Source organism: Peromyscus californicus, unplaced genomic scaffold, assembly GCF_007827085.1.
Source record: "Peromyscus californicus insignis strain IS unplaced genomic scaffold, ASM782708v3 Scaffold_6__1_contigs__length_162567912, whole genome shotgun sequence".
NCBI classification, from domain to species: domain Eukaryota; kingdom Metazoa; phylum Chordata; class Mammalia; order Rodentia; family Cricetidae; genus Peromyscus; species Peromyscus californicus.
In genome coordinates this window covers 53,765,737-53,787,087 of record NW_026294584.1, presented here as the reverse complement: position 1 = coordinate 53,787,087, position 21,351 = coordinate 53,765,737, and the positions used below count along the sequence as shown (strand labels likewise).

Sequence of the window (21,351 nt, the reverse complement as noted above, 5' to 3'; positions counted from 1 at the left end):
TTCTGCAGTTCTCCTTGCCAGCTCTCTTCTTCTGGTGTAGGAGGCAATGTATGCTTCACACACAGAAGCTGGTAAATATCTCTTAAAATCCTAAACCATGATATAGTTATATCACCAGTATCCCAAAATTATAAATGGAGCTTCATGTGTATTACCTTTGAATGAAAAACAGAAAAAGACTCTCCTCAAATACTTTCAAACCAAGCCAATCTTGATTTGACTTCATTTGTTGTTAATTTACTGCATTGCAGTGCGGGGGTGTCAGCATTTGTTTGGGATTTCTGTATAAGAACTAAATATACTCAGTACAGCAAATGCAACAGCAGAATGCAAGGTGTAAAGTCAGGACAGATCATGTCTAAGGGTGTCCCAGGTCTATCTTGTTGGAACTTTCAGAAGGACTAGACCATACTATTTGTTTAAAGGCTTGAGGAAGAATGCTTTTAAACATATACATTACACATCTGTATTTATATTGCACACATGTATGTGTGTGTGTGTGTATATATATATACACACACACATACATGTGTGCAATATATATATATATATATATATATATATATATATATATATAAAATTTCAACTCCTCCCGAGACAGAAAGTAATCTTTCCTTGACAAACCAAATGGAGTATAGTTTTGCCTTAAGGAAGATGCCTGCCTATACCGAAATTGATATGTGAGTTAAATGGAAGCTAAAATGAATACATTCTCTTTCCTAGTGCATCTAATTTTGGAGAAGCATTCAGAATAAACATTAAACAGTACAAAGAAATCTCTCCTTGCATGTGTGGGCTTGGGGCTAGTGTCCTGCAGCTAATAGGCAACCATGGATGACACACCCCAGCTTAGACCACAGACACAAGGGAGCTTTGGTCTTGTTCATTCTCCTTCCCTTTCTCCATTGGAGCACCTACCATGGGAAAAGCAAGCTGTTATAGCATGGAAGGGACCGCGTGGTGAGGAACTCAAGGCAGGGTTCTCAGTAGAGCAACTCCACAGAGAAGAGTCATGAAAGTAACCCACATCGGTAAGCTAAAAGGATCAATGTGATCTCAGAAGACTCCTTCGCTTGTGTGTGGTTTCTGGGAATCTCAAAGATGGAGTTACCCAACCAAACCAAAGCCAGCCAGATTTTCAATTGAGAAAATTGGCTTGTTCCATTAAACCATTATCTTTTGGATAATTTGCTACGTAGCAGGGGATGACTAATACATCCTGTCACAATGCCTTACAGATATGGAACTCAGAATCCACAGAGTAGAGGGTTACAGATGTGAAACCCTGCCAAGGGCTTCTTAACAATTGAGAAATCAAAGCCAAAACTTGTCCATTTCTTTTTCCTATGAGTATCACTAGATATGTGTTAATGAAAATATGTCAATGTCTAGCAGATGTCAAGTTAAAAAATAGTGAGATATATGAATAATTACATTTAACTGAATACTAATTTTTATACCGACAGCCAATACAGGTTAAGTATCCCTTATCCAAAAAGCTTAGAACAAGAACAAGAAATGGTTTCAATTTTAGATTCCTCTTCAGACTTTTGGATTATTTATATTTACATGATAACATTTTTTGAAGATAGAACCCTCTAAACACAGATTTCACCTGCTTTTATAGGTAAGACACATAACCTGAAGGTGCGATGCTTTTTGGATCCCCCCTGCCTGTTTTTTATTTGTTTGTTTGCTTGCTTGCTTGCTTGCTTGCTTGCTTGTTTTTGCAGTGCTGGCATTAAACCTAGAACTTCCTGCATGTTAGGCAAGCACTCTACCACCCAACTAGATCCCCAGCACTTGTGAAATATGTGTAAATATTTTTTCTATGAAACAATGTTTCATTGCATGAGGATTTCCACTTGTAGCATCATGTTGGTACCCAAAACCTTGTAGATTTTTTCTGAACATTCCAGATCTTAAATTTCTGAAGTAAAATGCCCAATCTGTTTGGAAAGTGGGGGAAAAAAAGGCATCTACATGTGGCCCATATTCCTACGGGGACAATTTTACTGTGATATAAACTTTAATCAGAAGTTGTGGCTTTATTCCTTCCTTTCAAAGCATACTCAGATGAAACAGATTACAGATGGAAAAGGCAAAGGTGCTTGGAAGGATGTTAAGCGGGGTGGCTTTATATATAACCAGAGCTTAATAATTTTTTCACTAAACTGGAAAGAACAAAGATCAGAGAGACAAAGGAACAAGAACATAAATGGCCTCTGTTGGTCGACCTCGAAACACCAGCTACTGCAGTGGAGCTGAGCAATAGTGAGCAGCGGAAGGAGAGACCAAGCAGGATTCACAGGGAATGGTCTTTGAAGGTAGGGGACACCTAGGAAACAACTGCAGAGGGACGCTATGGCACCAGAACAGTGACTTGGGAGGATAAAAGCACACAGAAAGAACGTAGGCTTCAGAAACAAAACACCAAGTTCAATGTGAGGATTAAAGTTGAGCAGACATTGCCCAGACAGTAACTACTAACACACCAGGGAGGGAAAACCAGGGTGGGGAGGAAACCTTCAGTCCCCCGTAAGGAGCGAAGGAAGAGAGAGAGTGGTGCTCCTGCAGAAAGAAGAAATCCTTAGGGAAAGTGGTCATGTCAGCTAGCGTGTGGCTTGAAAAGCTAAAGACTTCATGGTGCTGCGGCTCAATTGGTGGAGTGCCTGCCCAGCGTGCAACAGAGCCCTAGCCTCAGTCCCTGGCACCACGGTCCAGGCACTGTTACTTAGGCTTATAATCCCAACACTAGGGTACCGAACTAGAAAAATCAGAAATTCAAGGTCATCCTCAGCTACCGTGAAGTCAAGGTCACGCCATGCTGGATACATGAGACACTGCCTCAAAAAATAAACAAATAAAACAAAGACACAGGATTCACCAACGTGAGTGTTGAACATTTTCTCTTCTGTGTGGAATTAATGGGGGAAAGGACATAAAAATGAAAGGGGAACTCTCTAAGATGTGAAGGGGGAGGACACAAGAGGAAGAGGGATGAGAATATAGCAGAGGGAGTGAGTAGGCAAACGCCACTATGAAGCCCTGTGCTTCAGACAGTTAATGTGCTAAAAAGAGAGAGAAAGGAAATTATAGTTAAAGAAACAAGTCAATGGAAAACCTCCCTATAGCAGATGCTTCTGAAATGTAAGCTCACAAAAATCACTGAAGACGAGCAAAGGAGAAGAACAATGTGTAAATAGCAGCATTCATGTTCGATAAGGCTCCCCAAACTCAGTCCTGGGGTTACAGCCTCCCAGCTGATACGAAGCCTGCAGTCCACAAGGAAGATATCACAGGCCAGATATGGCACATACCCAAGAAAGAAGAATCAAAATATGTGGAGAAAACAAAACACTTTAAATCAAAGAATGAAATTGAGAGGCAGCACACAATGAATTGTTTTTAAGGCACACTCCTGAGTAACTAATAAAATGTAGACAAAAAATGTAAAGCCATTTTACTTTTTAACGTACTACACATATATTCAGCCCCCTGTATCCACAAGCTTTCACGTCCAAGAATTTAACAAACTTGGATCAAAATATTTTAAACAAGGACATCTGTATTGAACACAGTTTATTTTTCTTGTCATTATCCCCTAACACAGAACATGACAATTCTTTACCTAGCACTTACATTAGAATAGGCAGCTCAAATAATCTAACCATGACTAGGAGTGTAAGTCTAGTAGTATAAAGGAAGACATGTGGCAGTGCTCTATGAATGGCACATCATTTATACAAGGCATTCATTATCTGCAGGCTTTTTGTCCATGGGGTCCGGGGTAACTGGATTTAGGCTTTAGCACCAACACACAGATGACTGAACTCACAGGTGCAGAGAAATCAAATCCTGAAGCCCCTGTTTTAAAATCAAATGAGTCTCTACTCTGCTCAGCTCTTACTTGTCTTGACATTTAAGAGTGATAGAAGAGGAGAAATAAACAAGTATTCCATACTAAAATGGGAAAGAAAAAGTAAACCTAGAGCCTAATATTATCAGGATTGACACAAAGAGGTGGAGGTGGCTCTTCCCGTTGAGTCTGAATGGCCTATGATAGATTTGGTCAACAGACTGCACAATGCCGCTCCTGAGCCCAGCTTGAGAAGATAAGCACGCTTGTCCCACATCTCTTGCAGCCCTGAGTTGTCATGGAAGAAATCCAATTGCCCGGCCCAATGAAGAGACCTCTAAGAGAGTCTCTGAGACCTCATGAAGCGGGGAAAGTGCCCAAGTAGGAATATCCTCACAGGTGTTTTGGTCAAGGTGCCAGATGCATGAGTGAACTCATCTTGAATCTCTTCACCAGAACTGATCAGCCACCAGGAGAAGCTAGTAAGATACTGCAGCCAGCAGCACTCAGGATAGAAGAGATCAAGTCAAATCCTGCATGTGTTTCTACCCCATAAAATCATGAGTGGCAATATAATTGTATTTTTGTGCCACTAAATTTGGGGTAGTTTGTTTCTCACAAATACATGGGAGGGCTGGGAGGTGAGCCACTGCACAAAAAGTCTTACTGCATAAACATAAGGAGTCTGAATCCCTCAAGCCACAAAATAATCCAGGCATACCAACATGTATCTATGACTCCAGTGCTGTGGGGACAGACAATAGGATTCTGGGGTATGTTGGTTACCAACCTAGTTTCAGGTTCAATGAGAGAACCTGTCTCAAGGGAATAAAGTGAGGTTGGTAAAGCAGGGCCTGGCATCCTCCTCTGGCATCCATACACATGCACCACACACAAGATTACCTAAACAGAGAGGCCATGGTCTAAGGAAGCAGGTTTCAGTGCCATGTTAGTTGAAAGTGTCCACCCCAGAGTTCAGGAGCTGCCATTGTGATGATGTTAAGGGGGGGGGGGGGGCCTTAACATCAGTGATCAAAAATTGACATCTCTACCTTGTGAACAGGATCCAATGCCTTTTCTGTTCTCTCCCCGTGAGCATGTAGCAAGAGGACCTACATCAGTGTGACAATGAACTTCCCAGCATCCAGAACTATGAGAAATAAACTTCTGTTCTTTATAACTTACCCAGTCTTCAGTATTCTGCTACAGCAACACAAAATTTATTAAGACAGTAATAGTCTGTCAAACCCAGAGACTGTGGACTGGGTGCTAAGCAGAGGGCTCACAGTCACCCAGCACTTTACTGAATAGCTACATCATTGAGCCCAAGATACACTCCAGTCCGTGCTCTGCTGTCTTGGGCTTCACACTGAAGACACTCCTATTGTTTGTAGGACTTGGACAACCTGATGTTGTGAGGAAAACCATGGAGCGAGTGAATCTCTCTAAAGAGAAGTGTCCCGTTTTCTAGCAGAAGCAGGAATTTTAGAAGTTAAATTACTCAATAATAAAGGAACCCTAATCAATCTGTACTCACCAAAACAGTCCCTGGTCATTTGCATGTACAGCAACTTTGCAAAAATTAAAAATAAACGAACAAAATCAATCTTGAGCCAGCAAGATGGCTCAACAGCTAAAAGAGCTTGCAGCCAAGCCTGAAAACCTGAGTTCAGTCCTGGGACCCACATGTTGGGAGGAGAGAACAAACTCTCACAAGCTGTCCTCTGACCTCCACATGTACACAGAAGCACATCAACACACAAACATATACACACATAAAATAAATAAATAAACCTGCAGTAAAAATAAATAAATAGCTGAGACTTAGAGGCTGGCCCCCAGCTCCCATCTTGCTCCGGACTTCCCTTTTGGAAAACTGGTGAGTGCCCTTCCTTGCCCCGGACCCCATCCCTGGGCACCAGCCACTCCAGGGAAGACCTGCCCAACTTGGCCCCAGGTTCTGGCCACCGGGCAGGTTCCCTGCTAGCCCCACCGGGAAGGATCCCCTTCTCCAAGACCCCTGGCAGACCCTGCAGTCTCCACGCCCTGCCCCCACTCCCATCCCCCTGAGCCCCAAGCCTCTTCCTGAGACTTAGAGGCCGGCCCCCAGCTCCCATCTTGCTCCGGACTTCCCTTTTGGAAAACTGGTGAGTACCCTTCCTTGCCCCAGACCCCATCCCTGGGCACCAGCCACTCCAGGGAAGACCTGCCCAACTTGGCCCCAGGTTCTGGCCACCGGGCAGGTTCCCTGCTAGCCCCACCGGGAAGGATCCCCTTCTCCAAGACCCCTGGCAGACCCTGCAGTCTCCACGCCCTGCCCCCATTCCCATCCGCCTGAGCCCCAAGCCTCTTCCTGAGACTTAGAGGCCAGCCCCCAGCTCCCATCTTGCTCCGGACTTCCCTTTTGGAAAACTGGTGAGTACCCTTCCTTGCCCCAGACCCCATCCCTGGGCACCAGCCACTCCAGGGAAGACCTGCCCAACTTGGCCCCAGGTTCTGGCCACCGGGCAGGTTCCCTGCTAGCCCCACCGGGAAGGATCCCCTTCTCCAAGACCCCTGGCAGACCCTGCAGTCTCCACACCCTGCCCCCACTCCCATCCCCCTGAGCCCCAAGCCTCTTCCTGAGACATAGAGGCTGGCCCCCAGCTCCCATCTTGCTCCGGACTTCCCTTTTGGAAAACTGGTGAGTGCCCTTCCTTGCCCCAGACCCCATCCCTGGGCATCAGCCACTCCAGGGAAGACCTGCCCAACTTGGCCCCAGGTTCTGGCCACCGGGCAGGTTCCCTGCTAGCCCCACCGGGAAGGATCCCCTTCTCCAAGACCCCTGGCAGACCCTGCAGTCTCCACGCCCTGCCCCCACTCCCATCCCCCTGAGCCCCAAGCCTCTTCCTGAGACTTAGAGGCCAGCCCCCAGCTCCCATCTTGCTCCGGACTTCCCTTTTGGAAAACTGGTGAGTACCCTTCCTTGCCCCAGACCCCATCCCTGGGCACCAGCCACTCCAGGGAAGACCTACCCAACTTGGCCCCAGGTTCTGGCCACCGGGCAGGTTCCCTGCTAGCCCCACCGGGAAGGATCCCCTTCTCCAAGACCCCTGGCAGGCCCTGCAGTCTCCACGCCCTGCCCCCCTTCCCATCCCCCTGAGCCCCAAGCCTCTTCCTGAGACTTAGAGGCCGGCCCCCAGCTCCCATCTTGCTCCGGACTTCCCTTTTGGAACACTGGTCTGGCTGAACCAAGTGTGCGAATAAGGCCAGTAACGAAGCACAAGGAGATGGGCAGACGTCAAGGCAGAAACATATACAACAAAATGAATAGCAATACAGCATCACCAGGCCCTAGCCCTCCTCCAACACCTAGACCTGAACATCAGAAATTGGAAGAAGCAGAAGAAAACAGCCTTATGAATGACATCATGAAGAAGCTAGAGGCTTGTGTAGAGGAAAAGACAAAAAAATGTGAAGAACGCTGTAAACAACTAGAGGAAAGGGCAAACAAATTAGAAGAAATCAATAAAGTCCTGGAAGAAAACAATAAAATACTGAGAGAAAATCAAGAAAAATCAATGAAACAAATGAAGGAAACAGTCCAAGACCTGAAAAGGGAAATAGAAAAAATGAAGAAGACACAAACAGAGGGAACGCTGGAAATAGAAAATCTGAGAAAACGATTGGGAACTTCAGATGCAAGTATAATCAACAGAATGCAAGAGATGGAAGAGAGGATCTCTACCGTTGAAGATACAGTAGAAGAAATACATTCTTCAGTCAAAGAAAACACTAAAGCCAACAAAGTCATGAACCAAAATGTCCAAGAAATTTGGGACACCATGAAAAGACCAAACCTAAGAATAATAGGGGTCGAAGAAGGAGAAGAATACCAACTCAAGGGCACAGAAAATATATTCAACAAGATCATAGAAGAAAACTTTCCCAACTTAAAGAAGGAAATGCCTATGAAGATACAAGAAGCTTATAGAACACCAAACAGACTAGACCCCCAAAAAAAGTCCCCTCGCCACATAATAGTTAAACAACTAAACGTACAGAATAAAGAAAGAATATTAAGAGCAGCAAAGGAAAAAGGCCAAGTGACATATAAAGGCAAACCCATCAGAATAACACCCGATTTCTCAATGGAGACTTTGAAAGCCAGAAGAACCTGGACAGATGTAATGCAGACACTAAGAGACCATGGATGTCAGCCTAGACTAATATACCCAGCAAAACTTTCAATCACCATAGATGGAGTGAACAAGACATTCCATGACAAAGCCAGATTTAAACAATACTTATCCACAAACCCAGCCCTACAGAAAGCACTAGAAGGAAAATTCCAACCTAAGGAAGTCAGATACACCCTCGAAAACACAGGCAACAGATAAAGCCACAGCAGTAAACCCCAACGTATAGAAGTACCCACACATCACCACCAAAAAATAACAGGAATGAACAATCACTGGTCATTAATTTCCCTCAATATCAATGGACTTAATTCACCTATAAAAAGACATAGGCTTACAGAATGGATACGAAAGCAGGACCCATCTTTCTGCTGCATACAAGAAACACATCTCAAATTCGAAGATAGACACTACCTAAAAATAAAAGGCTGGGAAAAGACTTTCCAATCAAACGGTCTTAAGAAACAAGCGGGTGTAGCCATCCTGATATCCAGCAAAATAGACTTCAAACTAAAATCAATCAAAAGAGATCAAGAAGGGCATTACATACTCATCACAGGAAAGATCCACCAAGATGAAGTCTCAATTCTGAATATTTATGCCCCAAACACAAGGGCACCCACATATGTAAAAGAAACATTACTAAAGCTTAAATCACATATAAAACCCCACACATTAATAGTGGGAGACCTCAACACCCCACTTTCACCACTGGACAGATCTCCCAAATTGAAACTTAACAGAGAAATAAAGGACTTAACTGATGTCATGACTCAAATGGACTTAATCGATATCTACAGAACATTCCATCCTAACAAAAAAGAATATACCTTCTTCTCAGCACCCCATGGAACCTTCTCTAAAATTGACCACATACTTGGCCACAAAACAAATCTAAACAGATACAAAACAATTGGAATAACCTCCTGTGTTCTATCAGACCACCATGGTCTAAAGTTGGATTTCAACAACAACAAAAACTACAGAAAACCTGCAATCTCATGGAAACTGAATAATACCCAACTGAATCACCAATGGGTTAAGGAAGAAATAAAGAAAGAAATTAAAGACTTCCTAGAGATCAATGAAAATGAAGACACCACATATCCAAATTTATGGGACACTATGAAAGCAGTACTAAGAGGGAAATTCATAGCACTAAATGCCCACATAAATAAGTTGGAGAAATCTCACACTAGAGACTTAACAGCATACCTGAAAGCTCTAGAACAAGAAGAAGCACAGTCTCCCAGGAAAAATAGACGCCAGGAAATTATCAAAGTGAGAGCTGAAATCAATAAAATAGAAACAAAGAGAACAATACAAAAAATTAATGAAACAAAGAGTTGGTTCTTTGAGAAAATCAACAAGATAGACAAGCCCTTATCCAAACTAACCAAAAGACAGAGAGAGAGCATCCAAATCAACAAAATCAGAAATGAAAAGGGGGACATAACAACAGACATTGAGGAAATCCAGAGAATCATCAGGTCATACTTCAAAAACCTCTATTCGACAAAACTGGAAAACCTAAAAGAAATGGATAACTTTCTGGATAGGTACCACATACCTAAGTTAAATCAAGACCAGATAAACTATTTAAATAGTCCAATAACCCCTAATGAAATAGAAACAGTCATTAAAAGTCTCCCAACCAAAAAAAGCCCAGGACCAGATGGTTTCAGCGCAGAATTCTACCAGATCTTCAAAGAAGAGTTAATACCAATACTCTCTAAATTGTTCCACACAATAGAAACAGAAGGAACATTACCAAACTCCTTCTACGAGGCTACAATTACCCTAATTCCTAAACCAAACAAGGATACAACAAAGAAAGAGAACTACAGACCAATCTCCCTCATGAACATTGATGCAAAAATACTCAATAAAATACTGGCAAACAGACTCCAAGAACACATCAAAACAATTATCCACCATGATCAAGTAGGATTCATTCCAGGGATGCAAGGGTGGTTCAACATACGAAAGTCCGTCAATATAATACACCATATAAACAAACTCAAAGAAAAAAGCCATATGATCATCTCACTGGATGCAGAAAAGGCATTTGACAAAATCCAACACCCCTTCATGATAAAGGTATTAGAGCGATCAGGAATACAGGGAACATACCTAAACATAATAAAGGCAATTTACAGCAAGCCAACAGCCAACATCAAATTAAATGGAGAGAAACTCAAAGCAATTCCACTAAAATCAGGAACGAGGCAAGGCTGTCCACTCTCCCCATACTTATTCAATATAGTACTTGAAGTTCTAGCCAGAGCAATAAGACAACATAAGGAGATTAAGGGGATACAAATTGGAAAGGAAGAAGTCAAGCTTTCCCTATTTGCAGATGACATGATAGTATACTTGAGCGACCCCAAAGATTCCACCAAGGAACTGATACAGCTTATAAACACCTTCAGCAACATAGCAGGATACAAGATCAACTCAAAAAAATCAGTAGCCCTCCTATATACAATGGACAAAGAAGTGGAGAAGGAAATCAGAGATACATCACCCTTTACTATAGCCACAAATGACATAAAATGCCTTGGGGTAACACTAACCAAGCAAGTGAAGGACCTATATGACAAGAACTTTAAGTCCCTGAAAAAAGAAATTGAAGAAGATGTCAGAAAATGGAAAGATCTCCCATGCTCATGGATAGGCAGGACTAACATAGTAAAAATGGCAATCTTACCAAAAGCAATCTACAGATTCAATGCAATCCCCATCAAAATACCAACACAATTCTTCACAGACCTGGAAAGAATAATACTCAAATTCATATGGAAAAACAAAAAACCCAGGATAGCCAAAGGAATCCTGTACAATAACACAACTTCTGGAGGCATCACGATCCCTGACTTCAAGCTCTACTATAGAGCTACAGTAATAAAAACAGCTTGGTACTGGCATAGAAACCGACATGTGGACCAATGGAATCGAATTGAAGACCCTGACATTAATCCGCACACCTATGAACATATAATTTTTGACAAAGAAGCCAAAAGTGCACAATGGAAAAAAGAAAGCATCTTCAACAAATGGTGCTGGCAAAACTGGATATCAACATGTAGAAGGCTGCAAATAGATCCATATCTATCACCGTGCACAAAACTTAAGTCCAAGTGGATCAAGGACCTCAACATAAATCCAGCTACTCTGAACCTGCTAGAAGAGAAAGTAGGAAGTAGTCTTGAACGCATTGGCATTGGAGACTACTTCCTAAATAGAACACCAGTAGCACAGACTCTGAGAGAAACAATCAATCAATGGGACCTTTTGAAACTGAGAAGCTTTTGTAGAGCAAAGGATACGGTCAACAAGGCAAAGCGACAGCCTACAGAATGGGAAAAGATCTTCACCAACCCCACATCTGACAGAGGACTGATATCCAGAATATATAAGGAACTCAAGAAATTAGACATCAAAATGCCCAACAGTCCAATTAAGAAATGGGCTATAGAACTAAACAGAGAATTCTCAACAGAGGAAACTCAAATGGCCGAAAGACATTTAAGGAATTGCTCATCATCCCTAATCATCAGGGAAATGCAAATCAAAACAACTCTGAGATACCACCTTACGCCTGTCAGAATGGCTAAGATCAAAAACACTGAAGACACCTTATGCTGGAGAGGATGTGGAGCTAGGGGAACTCTCCTCCACTGCTGGTGGGAATGCAAGCTTGTACAACCACTTTGGAAATCAATATGGCGCTTTCTTAGAAAATTGGGAATCAATCTCCCCCAAGATCCAGCTATACCACTCTTGGGCATATACCCAAGAAATGCTCAACCACACCATAAGAGCACTTGTTCAGCTATGTTCATATCAGCATTGTTTGTAATAGCCAGAACATGGAAACAACCCAGATGCCCTTCAACTGAAGAATGGATAAACAAAATGTGGTACATATACACAATGGAATACTACTCAGCAGAAAAAAAACAATGGCATCATGAGGTTTGCAGACAAATGGATGGATCTAGAAAAAATCATCCTGAGTGAGGTAACCCAGACTCAGAAAGACAAACATGGTATGTACTCACTCATAGCAGGATACTAGACATGAAACAAGGATGAATTGTCTGCTACTCACATCACCAGGGAGGCTACCCGGAAAACAGGACCCCAAGAAAGACACAGGGATCGCCCAATGACAGAGAAATGGAATGAGATCTACATGAACAGCCTGGACATGAGTGGGGGTAATGAAAGGCGAGGGTCGAGGGAAAGAGAGCTTGGGGGAGCGGGAGATCCCAGCTGGATCAACAACAGAGAGGGAGAACAAGGAATAGGAGACCATGGTAAATGAAGACCACATGAGAATAGGAAGAAGCAAAGTGCTAGAGAGGCCCACAGAAATCCACAAAGATACCCACACAACAGACTGCCGGCAATGGTCGAGAGACAGCCCGAACTGACCTACTCTGGTGATGGGATGGCCAAACACCCTAATTGTTGTGCTAGAAACCTCATCCAACTACTGAGGGATCTGGATGCAGAGATCCATGACTAGGCCCTGGGTGGATCTCTGGGAGTCCAATTAACGAGAATGAGGAGGGTTTATATGAGCGAGAATTGTTGAGACCAAGGTTGGATAAAGCACAGGGACAAATAGCCAAATGAATGGAAACACATGAACTATGAACCAATGGCTGAGGGGTCCACACTGGATCAGGCCCTCCGAATGGGTGAGACAGTTGATTGGCTTGATCTGTTTGGGAGGCATCCAGGCAGTGGGACCAGATCTTGAGCTCATTGCATGAGTTGGCTGTTTGAAACCTGGGGCCTATGCAGGATTGTTTGGCTCGGCCTGGGAGGAGGGGACTAGACCTACCTGGACTGAGTCTACCAGGTTGACCTCAGTCTGTGGGGAAGGCTTTGCCCTGGAGGAGATGGGAATGGGGGGGGGGGGCGTTGGGGGGAAGGTGAGGGGGACGGGAGGGGGGAGAACAAGGGAATCCGTGACCGATATGTAGAACTGAATTGTATTGCAAAATAAATTAAAATAAATTAAAAAAAATAATAAATAAATAAATAAATAAATGAATGAATAAATAAGTAAATAAATAGATGTAATCTTGAGTGATGGAAATATATTGACCATAGACTATTTTATGCATTATTCAACATGTGCATCTTGAGTAAGGTTTTAAAAGCTAACATGGCCGAGGTAAGATCTGATAGCAGAATTTTATAGAAATATACCTTCTCTGCCATGTCATTATCCAGACTTTCAAGTCTCCAAATCAGACTACAGGGTATTTTCAGAGATATTTCCCATGACCTTTGAGATTATAATTTTAAAGTTTTTAATCAATAGAGGGAAGTGGGGGGAACATGGGGACATCTGAAAATAGTTGGAGGGGGAAGTAAATATGATCAAATTATACATGTATGAAATTCCCAAAGGTTAGAGAATACATCTTTAAAGTATTCATAATCACAATTTAATGGTGTCTAATAATCACTGCTTAATTAATATGTTTATCTGAATACACATTGTCTCCCTGGCTGATAAGGATTTGAAACAGCAGGCAAAGAAATGTGACAGCACTCTAGTTCTGTCCAGTCAGAGTTCCTCAAAGCAGAATCAGGCTGAGAACCCAGGCAAGAGCTCCGTTTCTCTGATGTGCTTATGCCCCACGTCTGAACATGGTCCAAACTCAGGTTGATTTCTGGGACTTTGTAGCTCACTGCTCTTCCTAGAAACAACTAATGGCTATGAGCTGATGTTGTGTAAATCCAGAGTAATTTTTAGGCGGAGGCTCGTAATTATATCAGCAAATCATGCTATCTTTGTTGGTAAGTCATAAAACATGATCACTTAAATACATTGATAAGAAACTGGAATGTGGAAAAGGATGTCATAAGCCAAATTCAGAATTGATAAGTAACTTGCAAAGTGTGTATTCTATAAAATATAACAACACTTCTGAATATTAAAAGTTAGCCTTTCTAATATATAGGGATTATCATTGCTGCTTATGGAAAATCCATGTCAACTGCATTCAGATTAAACATCTCTCATAGTAATTTAGAGTATGGAAGCTTGTGCTAAGTATGGAAATTTGTTCTCCCATATAATCACAAGAACTCTAACCCTGAAAAATTAAAGTGTTTAAAGTTATTACTTAATATATTTTCCCTGAGCTAAATATCTGGACTTGAGCTAAACATTTCTGTTCCCTGCCATAAATAAAATCTGGAACTGAGGGGGAAAAGCTGCATCAAGAAGGAGGGGAATGGTGCTCTGCCTTATAATGATGGACTTGAAATCCATGTCAACGGCTGCCTGTTAAATCTGATCTGCAGTTCAGCCCTGGCTAAAGAGTTCAGTCCTGGGGGTACAGCCTCCCAGCTGATACGAAGCCTGCAGTCCACAAGGAAGATATCACAGGCCAGATATGGCACATACCCAAGAAAGAAGAATCAAAACATGTGGAGAAAAAAAAAACACTTTAAATCACAGAATGAAATTGAGAGGGAGCACACAATGAATTGTTTTTAAGGCACACTCCTGAGTAGCTCAACAGCTAAAAGAGCTGTGGCCAAGCCTGAAAACCTGAGTTCAGTCCTAGGACCCACATGTTGGGAGGAGAGAACAAACTCTCACAAGCTGTCCTCTGACCTCCACATGTACACAGAAGCACATCAACACACAAACACATACACACATAAAATAAATAAATAAACCTGCAGTAAAAATAAATAAATAAATGAGTAAATAGATAGATAGATAGATAGATAGATAGATAGATAGATAGATAGATAGATAGAAGTAATCTTAAATGATGGAAATCCATGTCAATGGCTGTCTCTTAAATCTGCACATGGATTACAAAGGTATAAGAGAGTTAAACAGTCTGCAATAATAGAACAAAATATTTGAACTTGACCTCATACACAGATTGAACTGATAAAAGTAACAGTGTTGGGTATGTGCAGGGAGCAGTTTTAGTGCGTGTGTAAGCAGACTAAGAGGAGAAAATGCATTCAGAAGAGATTCAAGGAGGTCCCTGGAGTGATGGAGGTCTAGCAGTGATGCTGGGAATAGAAATACAGTGCTAAAGGAATGTAGCCATAAAGGAATTAGCCATCATGACATTCTCCTAATCTCATAGATCAGTGTCTTGCTCAGCCATCATCCGAGAAGCTTCCTCCTTCAGTAGATGGGAATAAATGCAGAGACCCACAGCTGGACAAGGTTCAGAGAATGAGAGACCTTGGAACACTCAGTCCTCATTGCGATGCCCCCATCAATTCCCTCCCCTCACAGCTCAGGGAAACCTGAGGAAGAGGAAGCAGAAAGAGCGTAAGAGCCAGAGGGAATGCACAACACCAAGAAAACAAGGCCTTCTAAACACAGCAGGACCAATGCAGCTATGAACTCACAGCGACTGTGGCAGCATGCCCAGGGCCTGCACAGGTCTAGACCTGATAGGGTCCCACTGTTGAGAGGGGAAGTGGACACATACCCCATCCCCAACTCAGAGCTGTTTCCAGTTGATAACCACTCACAAATGAAAAATTAGTTTTCTCCAATGGAGTTTCACTGTTTATACAAACTACTCTTAAGGGCAAGGCTCCATTCCCAGCAATAGATGGCCAACACAAAAAGAACTCAGTGGCATTTTAGAGATTCTTTGTCTCAAAATGCTTTGGGGAGGGGGGAGCTTTTTTCCTTGCATATATGTTACGGTTTCTAGTTTAGTGCTTTTATGAGATTTCTATGTAGGTGAATGTGTATGTCTCTGTATCTACATGTGTTTTTAAGCTTTTCTTTCCTCCTTTGTTGTTTGTTTATTTGTTTGTTTTGTCCTATTCTGTTTCTTTGCTCTTATTTTTTTTCATTTTATTTTATTATTTTTAGATGCCTGTTTATATCATAATAAGATAGAGAAAGAAATTATGTGGATTTGTGTTGGTAGGAAAGTGTGGAGAATCTGGGAGGAATTGGGGGAGAGTAAGCTATAATCAGAATATACCATATTAAAAAACTTACTTTCAATAAAAAATATTCTAACCAAAAAAATAAGTTAAACTGTAGGGAAAAGAATACATTATGAAATTCTCAAAGAATAAATAACTTTTTAAAAAAAGAATCTAAGAGCCTAATCTCTTCAAAAATAAATTGTAAAATAGGTATATATTGTATACATGTGTATTCATGTAACAAAATCAATAAGAAGTAAAAAACAAAACAAATTTTAAAAATTCTCCTAACCGGACTCAGAGTTGTCTCCAATCCTAGACACAGATACCCACCACCACCACCCCCACTAAGAGCAAGAAACAAGACCTGGTGTGGTAGTGCACACCTTAATCCCAGCACTCAGGAGGCAGAGGTAGGTAGATCTCTGTGAGTTCGAGGCCAACCTAGCCTACAAAGCTAGCTCCAGGACAGCTAGGCCTACACAGACAAACCCTGTCTCAAAAAAAACCAAAACAATTAATAATAATAATAATAATAATAATAATAATAATAATAAATAACAATAAGATTAAATAACTAGTAAGAAATAAGGGGCTGGGGAGATGTCTGAGTGGTTAACACACTTGTGCTTTTGCAGAGGACCCAGTTTCTCAGTCCCCAGCACCCACATGACAGCTAACAACCATCTTCAACACCAGTTCCAGGGGCTCTAACACTGTCTTAGGACCTCTCAGGGCATCAGGCATGCACATGATGCACACACATCTGTGCACTATACACATAAAATAAATCTTAGGAACACATTTTTAGAAATAACAAGAAATAATTGTATCTACAACCAAAGTCACCTTCAAAGACATTTATATTGTCAGTTTTCTTGTTATCCTAAGACAGAGGAGATGGGAGGGAAAAAATAAACAGCAATAGCCTCAGCAATGCAACCTTCCACTTAGTCTGTCTTCTGGGTTCATCACCCCATCCTACCCACCTCTATACAACCTTTTAACATACACAACACATAAATCATCCATACATTCAGCCCCTCAGCAGTAACCTAGACCACTAGATCAACATACAGTGTACAGGTCACATAGCAACTGTAACACATAAGCTTAGATACCTCTCCTATGAGAAAACAGACAATTTAAAATGGCAGTATTTCCCTCCAACTGGGCAAAAGAGAAGCAAGACAATAGATGAACATAAAGATCACATGGTTATTCGGATGGGTGCATCATGTTAGAAAATCTAATAGCTCCCTTTCTGAACCACACCTTGACTGGAAAGAATTATAATAGTGTATTAAAACAGCAGTACGCAAACATTCCTGTGGCAGTGATGACATTTGAAGTTCAGCAATATCCTGTAACAAGATGAAATACTGTAAGGATAGCATAGTTAAGAAATGGCCTGCTTCTGGGAGCTGCCTAGTAATTCATTTCCTAGAATAAGGTGACACTAACAAATTCTTTGATTTGAATCAACTTTCTACAAACCCAGTGCAAAAAAAAAAAAAAAAAAAAAATATGTTGCATCGGTAAAACACATCTAGACCATAGCTGTCCATTCCACAATAAAGCACAGACAGACAGTCCTCAGGAGTCATCCGATGTACCTTAGAGTCTTAGCAGACTTCCCAGACACTCTTCCCCTCTCTGCACTATTCAGAATGGTTCAGCTCAACGACCTAGCCCCCCACCCCACTCAGTGCAGCTTTGATGACTTTCTCACTTATCTTTAGTTTCACCCATACCCAAGGTGCTTTCCTTTCATTCTCCCTTCTGTGTTCTTTTACCTTTCTCTGAGTCTCTCATTCTCTCCTTCCCTTTTTTGTCCCTATTATCTTTATCTACCTTTCCTCAGCCCCAGTGGCTGTTGCTAGCTATAACATATCACACTCAAACACCTTTCCCTTCTGACTTCTGAGTTCTGCTATTTCGTCCAAGACCTCCTCTTCTCTTTTTCTCATATTCTCTTCCAGCATTCTATCATGCTGATCTCCTTGCCTCTCCACCAACAGATCCCAGCCATGTTCCTGTTTACACAGTCTATGTAACAATAAAGAGCTCGTGGAAAGGGGGGATAAATATCTATCAAATGTCAGGCCATAAAACACCACACATAAGGGTATTTGGACATGAATGATTTCTTGTTGAGATTTCATTTCTCAGGTACCTTCATGTTTTTACTTATTTACTTTTGCCTACTGCCTGAGATAAGCAAAGGGACAGTTGGGATGCCTCTCTCTCCCATGACCTGCCCACCTCTATTGCACCCCATCCTCTCATTAACAGTAATCCACTATGGCCCAGGATTGGAGGCAGTGACTTTCTAGAACATCACAGATCACTCCAGGACTGGGAGAACAGAGTAGCTGCTACATGTGTCCAAGAAACACGTGCCACAAGCATCCACTGTGCGTTTGATGCTAATGTGTTGTTGCACTTGAGTGGACTTCACTCAGAAGGCTGGACTCTGTTTTCATTTAGATAGCATTCTGATTCTCAAAATGTAAATGGCAGGTCATTTTTATTTATTATCATGATACTCTCAGATGTGCATAAGCTAATGATATAGAAATGCTGGACTAAAGTGCCATGTCCTCGCAATCTCTCTTTACTCTGACATCAATTACCTTCTTCCTTCCAAAGTTCAACTCTTGAGACTTTGTCCTTACGTTAAATCATGCTGTGTGCACATGCACGACTTTTTTATTGTAGTTCCTAGATAACCTTTTGAGATGACAGAATGCTGGCACGAAGAGAGGCAGTGAAAGAGTTGAGGACTGCCATCAGGAGGAGCCACGTGAAAAAAGATAAACACACTTTCACTAAGTCTAAAACCTTACATGGAACATACTTACCCTAAAAACATGGCCATTGTTTACCTGAAATTCTGATACAACTTGCTGAGCCTGGCAAACCCAAGGGTGTATTCTAGCTCTTCTTTCCTTGAAGCTACATGACCATACAAACATGGATGCAGTTTGATTTATGTGAGCTACTAATACCGCCATACACACAGCTTTCGTGAAATGGGAAAGAAGAAAACAAGAGGAAGAAGAGGAGGAGAGAAAGGAGGAGGAGAAAGAGAAGGAGGCGAACAAAGAGAAGGAATGAGAGGAAAGGAAGAGAAGAAACTGCAGTGTGTTGTGAATTCTTAGGTGAAAACAAGACACACAGCACAAACCTTATCAGGTAACTTGTCAGGGATGCAACTTATCCGTTCCAGTTCACTTAGCACTGGGCAACTGGGCGGGTTAAGAGTGGTTCTTGTGGTTGTAGGATCGGGAGTGGCAGTTGTGTCAGGATCTAGGATTGTCATATTACAAAAGTAGACATAAAATGGTTAGAATTATGACCACAGGCATTCAAGAGGACCAGGTTTCTCAGCAGTTCCAACCCTGTTAATTCCTCTACTGACTGAGCTCTAGTTCCATGTGCTTAAAGTTCTTCATTTTTACTTTATAACACCTTATTTTGTTCTTGCTAACTGTATTTATCTCTGTGCATACCAACATCATCTCCTTCTTTGCTGGAGTTCCCCTGAAACATGGTACATACAAGAGAAAGTCCTCAGTCGTTAGAAGGTTGTAAAACTGGACACCAACTTGATTTTAGGCTACGTCAGTAAACCATATCCTGTCGGTCAAATTAGGTCAAAAACCTGCCTCTGTAAATGAAGTATCTCGGGAACACAAATATGCTCATTTATTGATAGCTACTTCGTGCTGCGATGGTAATAGTACACATGATAACAGAAACCGTATGAGTCAGTCAGTCTAAAGACTGAGTGAAGGTCAAAGGACAGCCCAAATGAGTCAGTTCTCTCTTTCCATCATGTGAGTTCCAGAGATTGCTCTCAGATCATCAGGTTTGGCAGCAAGTACCTTTTGCTACTGAACCATCGTTCGGGGGGGTACTAATTCTCTGGCCCTTATAGAAGAGTCTGCCGATCCCTACAGAGCTATACACAGAAAAGTACAGTAAACATGCTGTCTTAAGCACAGCAACTTCAGTTCTGTTTTCTGGAGCAATCCCTAGTCCCTTAGAACACCTCTGAGTGGTGGCATTCTTTTGTAATTATAAACTCCCAAGTGACAAAACACTTAAAGGAATCCACAAGTCTAGAAACTACCCCAGGGCTCAAAACTTTGATTTCTAATATAAAGATCAGTAAAACAGAAAGGGCATTCTTACTGCACTCTGACATAGGGAAGAAGCTTTATTTACAGTGCTATCTTAATAAACAATGACATTATAACAAGAAAATGCTATTTCTAGTTGTTTTTCTTTGCACTGGGGTTCCAGTTCAAAAAAACCGATGTGTTAAACAAATTGTGTTTGGACAGGCTTCTGCATAAGGCTTTAGCTTCCCCTTCAGGATCATGGAACTTTAAAAGTTAAATGACCTTTAAGAGTCTAATCTTACTTTCTGAAAAAGAAAAAATTGATGTAGCTGGGGATTGAGTAAAATGGACAAAAACTGGTTTGGCTGCCATCACAAGCTGGCCCTTCGCTGCCTGGTTCCCACAGAAGTGATTCCTGTGTGAGGTAGATAGGAAAGTCTGGATCATTCAGCACACCTTAGCCGATCTTTTGAGATATATCAGCTCAAAAAACTTTTGATAAAAATAACATGAGTAGGTTTTTAAGAACCAATTTTGGGCCTTAAATAGTTGAATTGATATATAGCAAATTATATGCACATTATTTCCTTTTACATAGCATGTTGTCCAATATCAATATTAACAGAATTATAATCATTTTATTATATTCAGCTAATACAAATGTTAAGTCAAGTGTAGAGCTGGATCCAGTGCACTAGTTAAATGTGGAAATGGAGGTTTCAGAATTTAAACCTACTATCTATTGACCTGCCATGATTTGTAGATATTCAGTAAGATACGTACAGTCTGCACGCATTCACATCCACATTCTTACATACACGAAGCCATATAAAAGTGTGACTTCTCTACCGTCCGTGGTGAGTTTGCTCTGATAGGGGAGAGACTGGGGGTCACTCGTTACCATTTGATTGTGTGGAAGTGGCTAAGAGCACGATCAGAACCACAGCGACAATGAACAACACAAGCAGCAGGACAATGAGAATCAGCTCCAACTTGCTGAACTTTTTTAACCTCGGTCTCGCCATCTGAAAAGAGAGAGGGAAGTTTTGAATTTAAAATGTGTTTAATTGTTAGCTAGTACATTTTTAATCCCAAAGCTCAAATGTATATAAAACCTTCCACCACCTAAATTTTCAGGAAAAAAAAAAAACAAAAACAGTTCCTGACCAATTTCATTTTGCCATCATTCCTGGTCAGTTGTTGCCCTGATCCTGCATTGTTATGAGGCCAA

General features: G+C 41.7%; 1 protein-coding gene across 1 annotated transcript in view; it reads right to left on the bottom strand.

Moving 5' to 3' along the window:
• Mgam (maltase-glucoamylase) overlaps window positions 1–21,145 on the bottom strand; it is a 253,858-nt gene extending 232,713 nt beyond the window's left edge. The window contains exons 1-2 of the mRNA XM_052721491.1: window positions 21,022–21,145; window positions 19,181–19,302 (exon numbers count right to left, since the gene is read on the bottom strand). Coding sequence (XP_052577451.1) covers window positions 19,181–19,302; window positions 21,022–21,145 — 246 coding nt within the window. The remainder of the gene's footprint in view (window positions 1–19,180; window positions 19,303–21,021) is intronic.
• Between the last annotated feature and the right edge of the window lie 206 nt (window positions 21,146–21,351).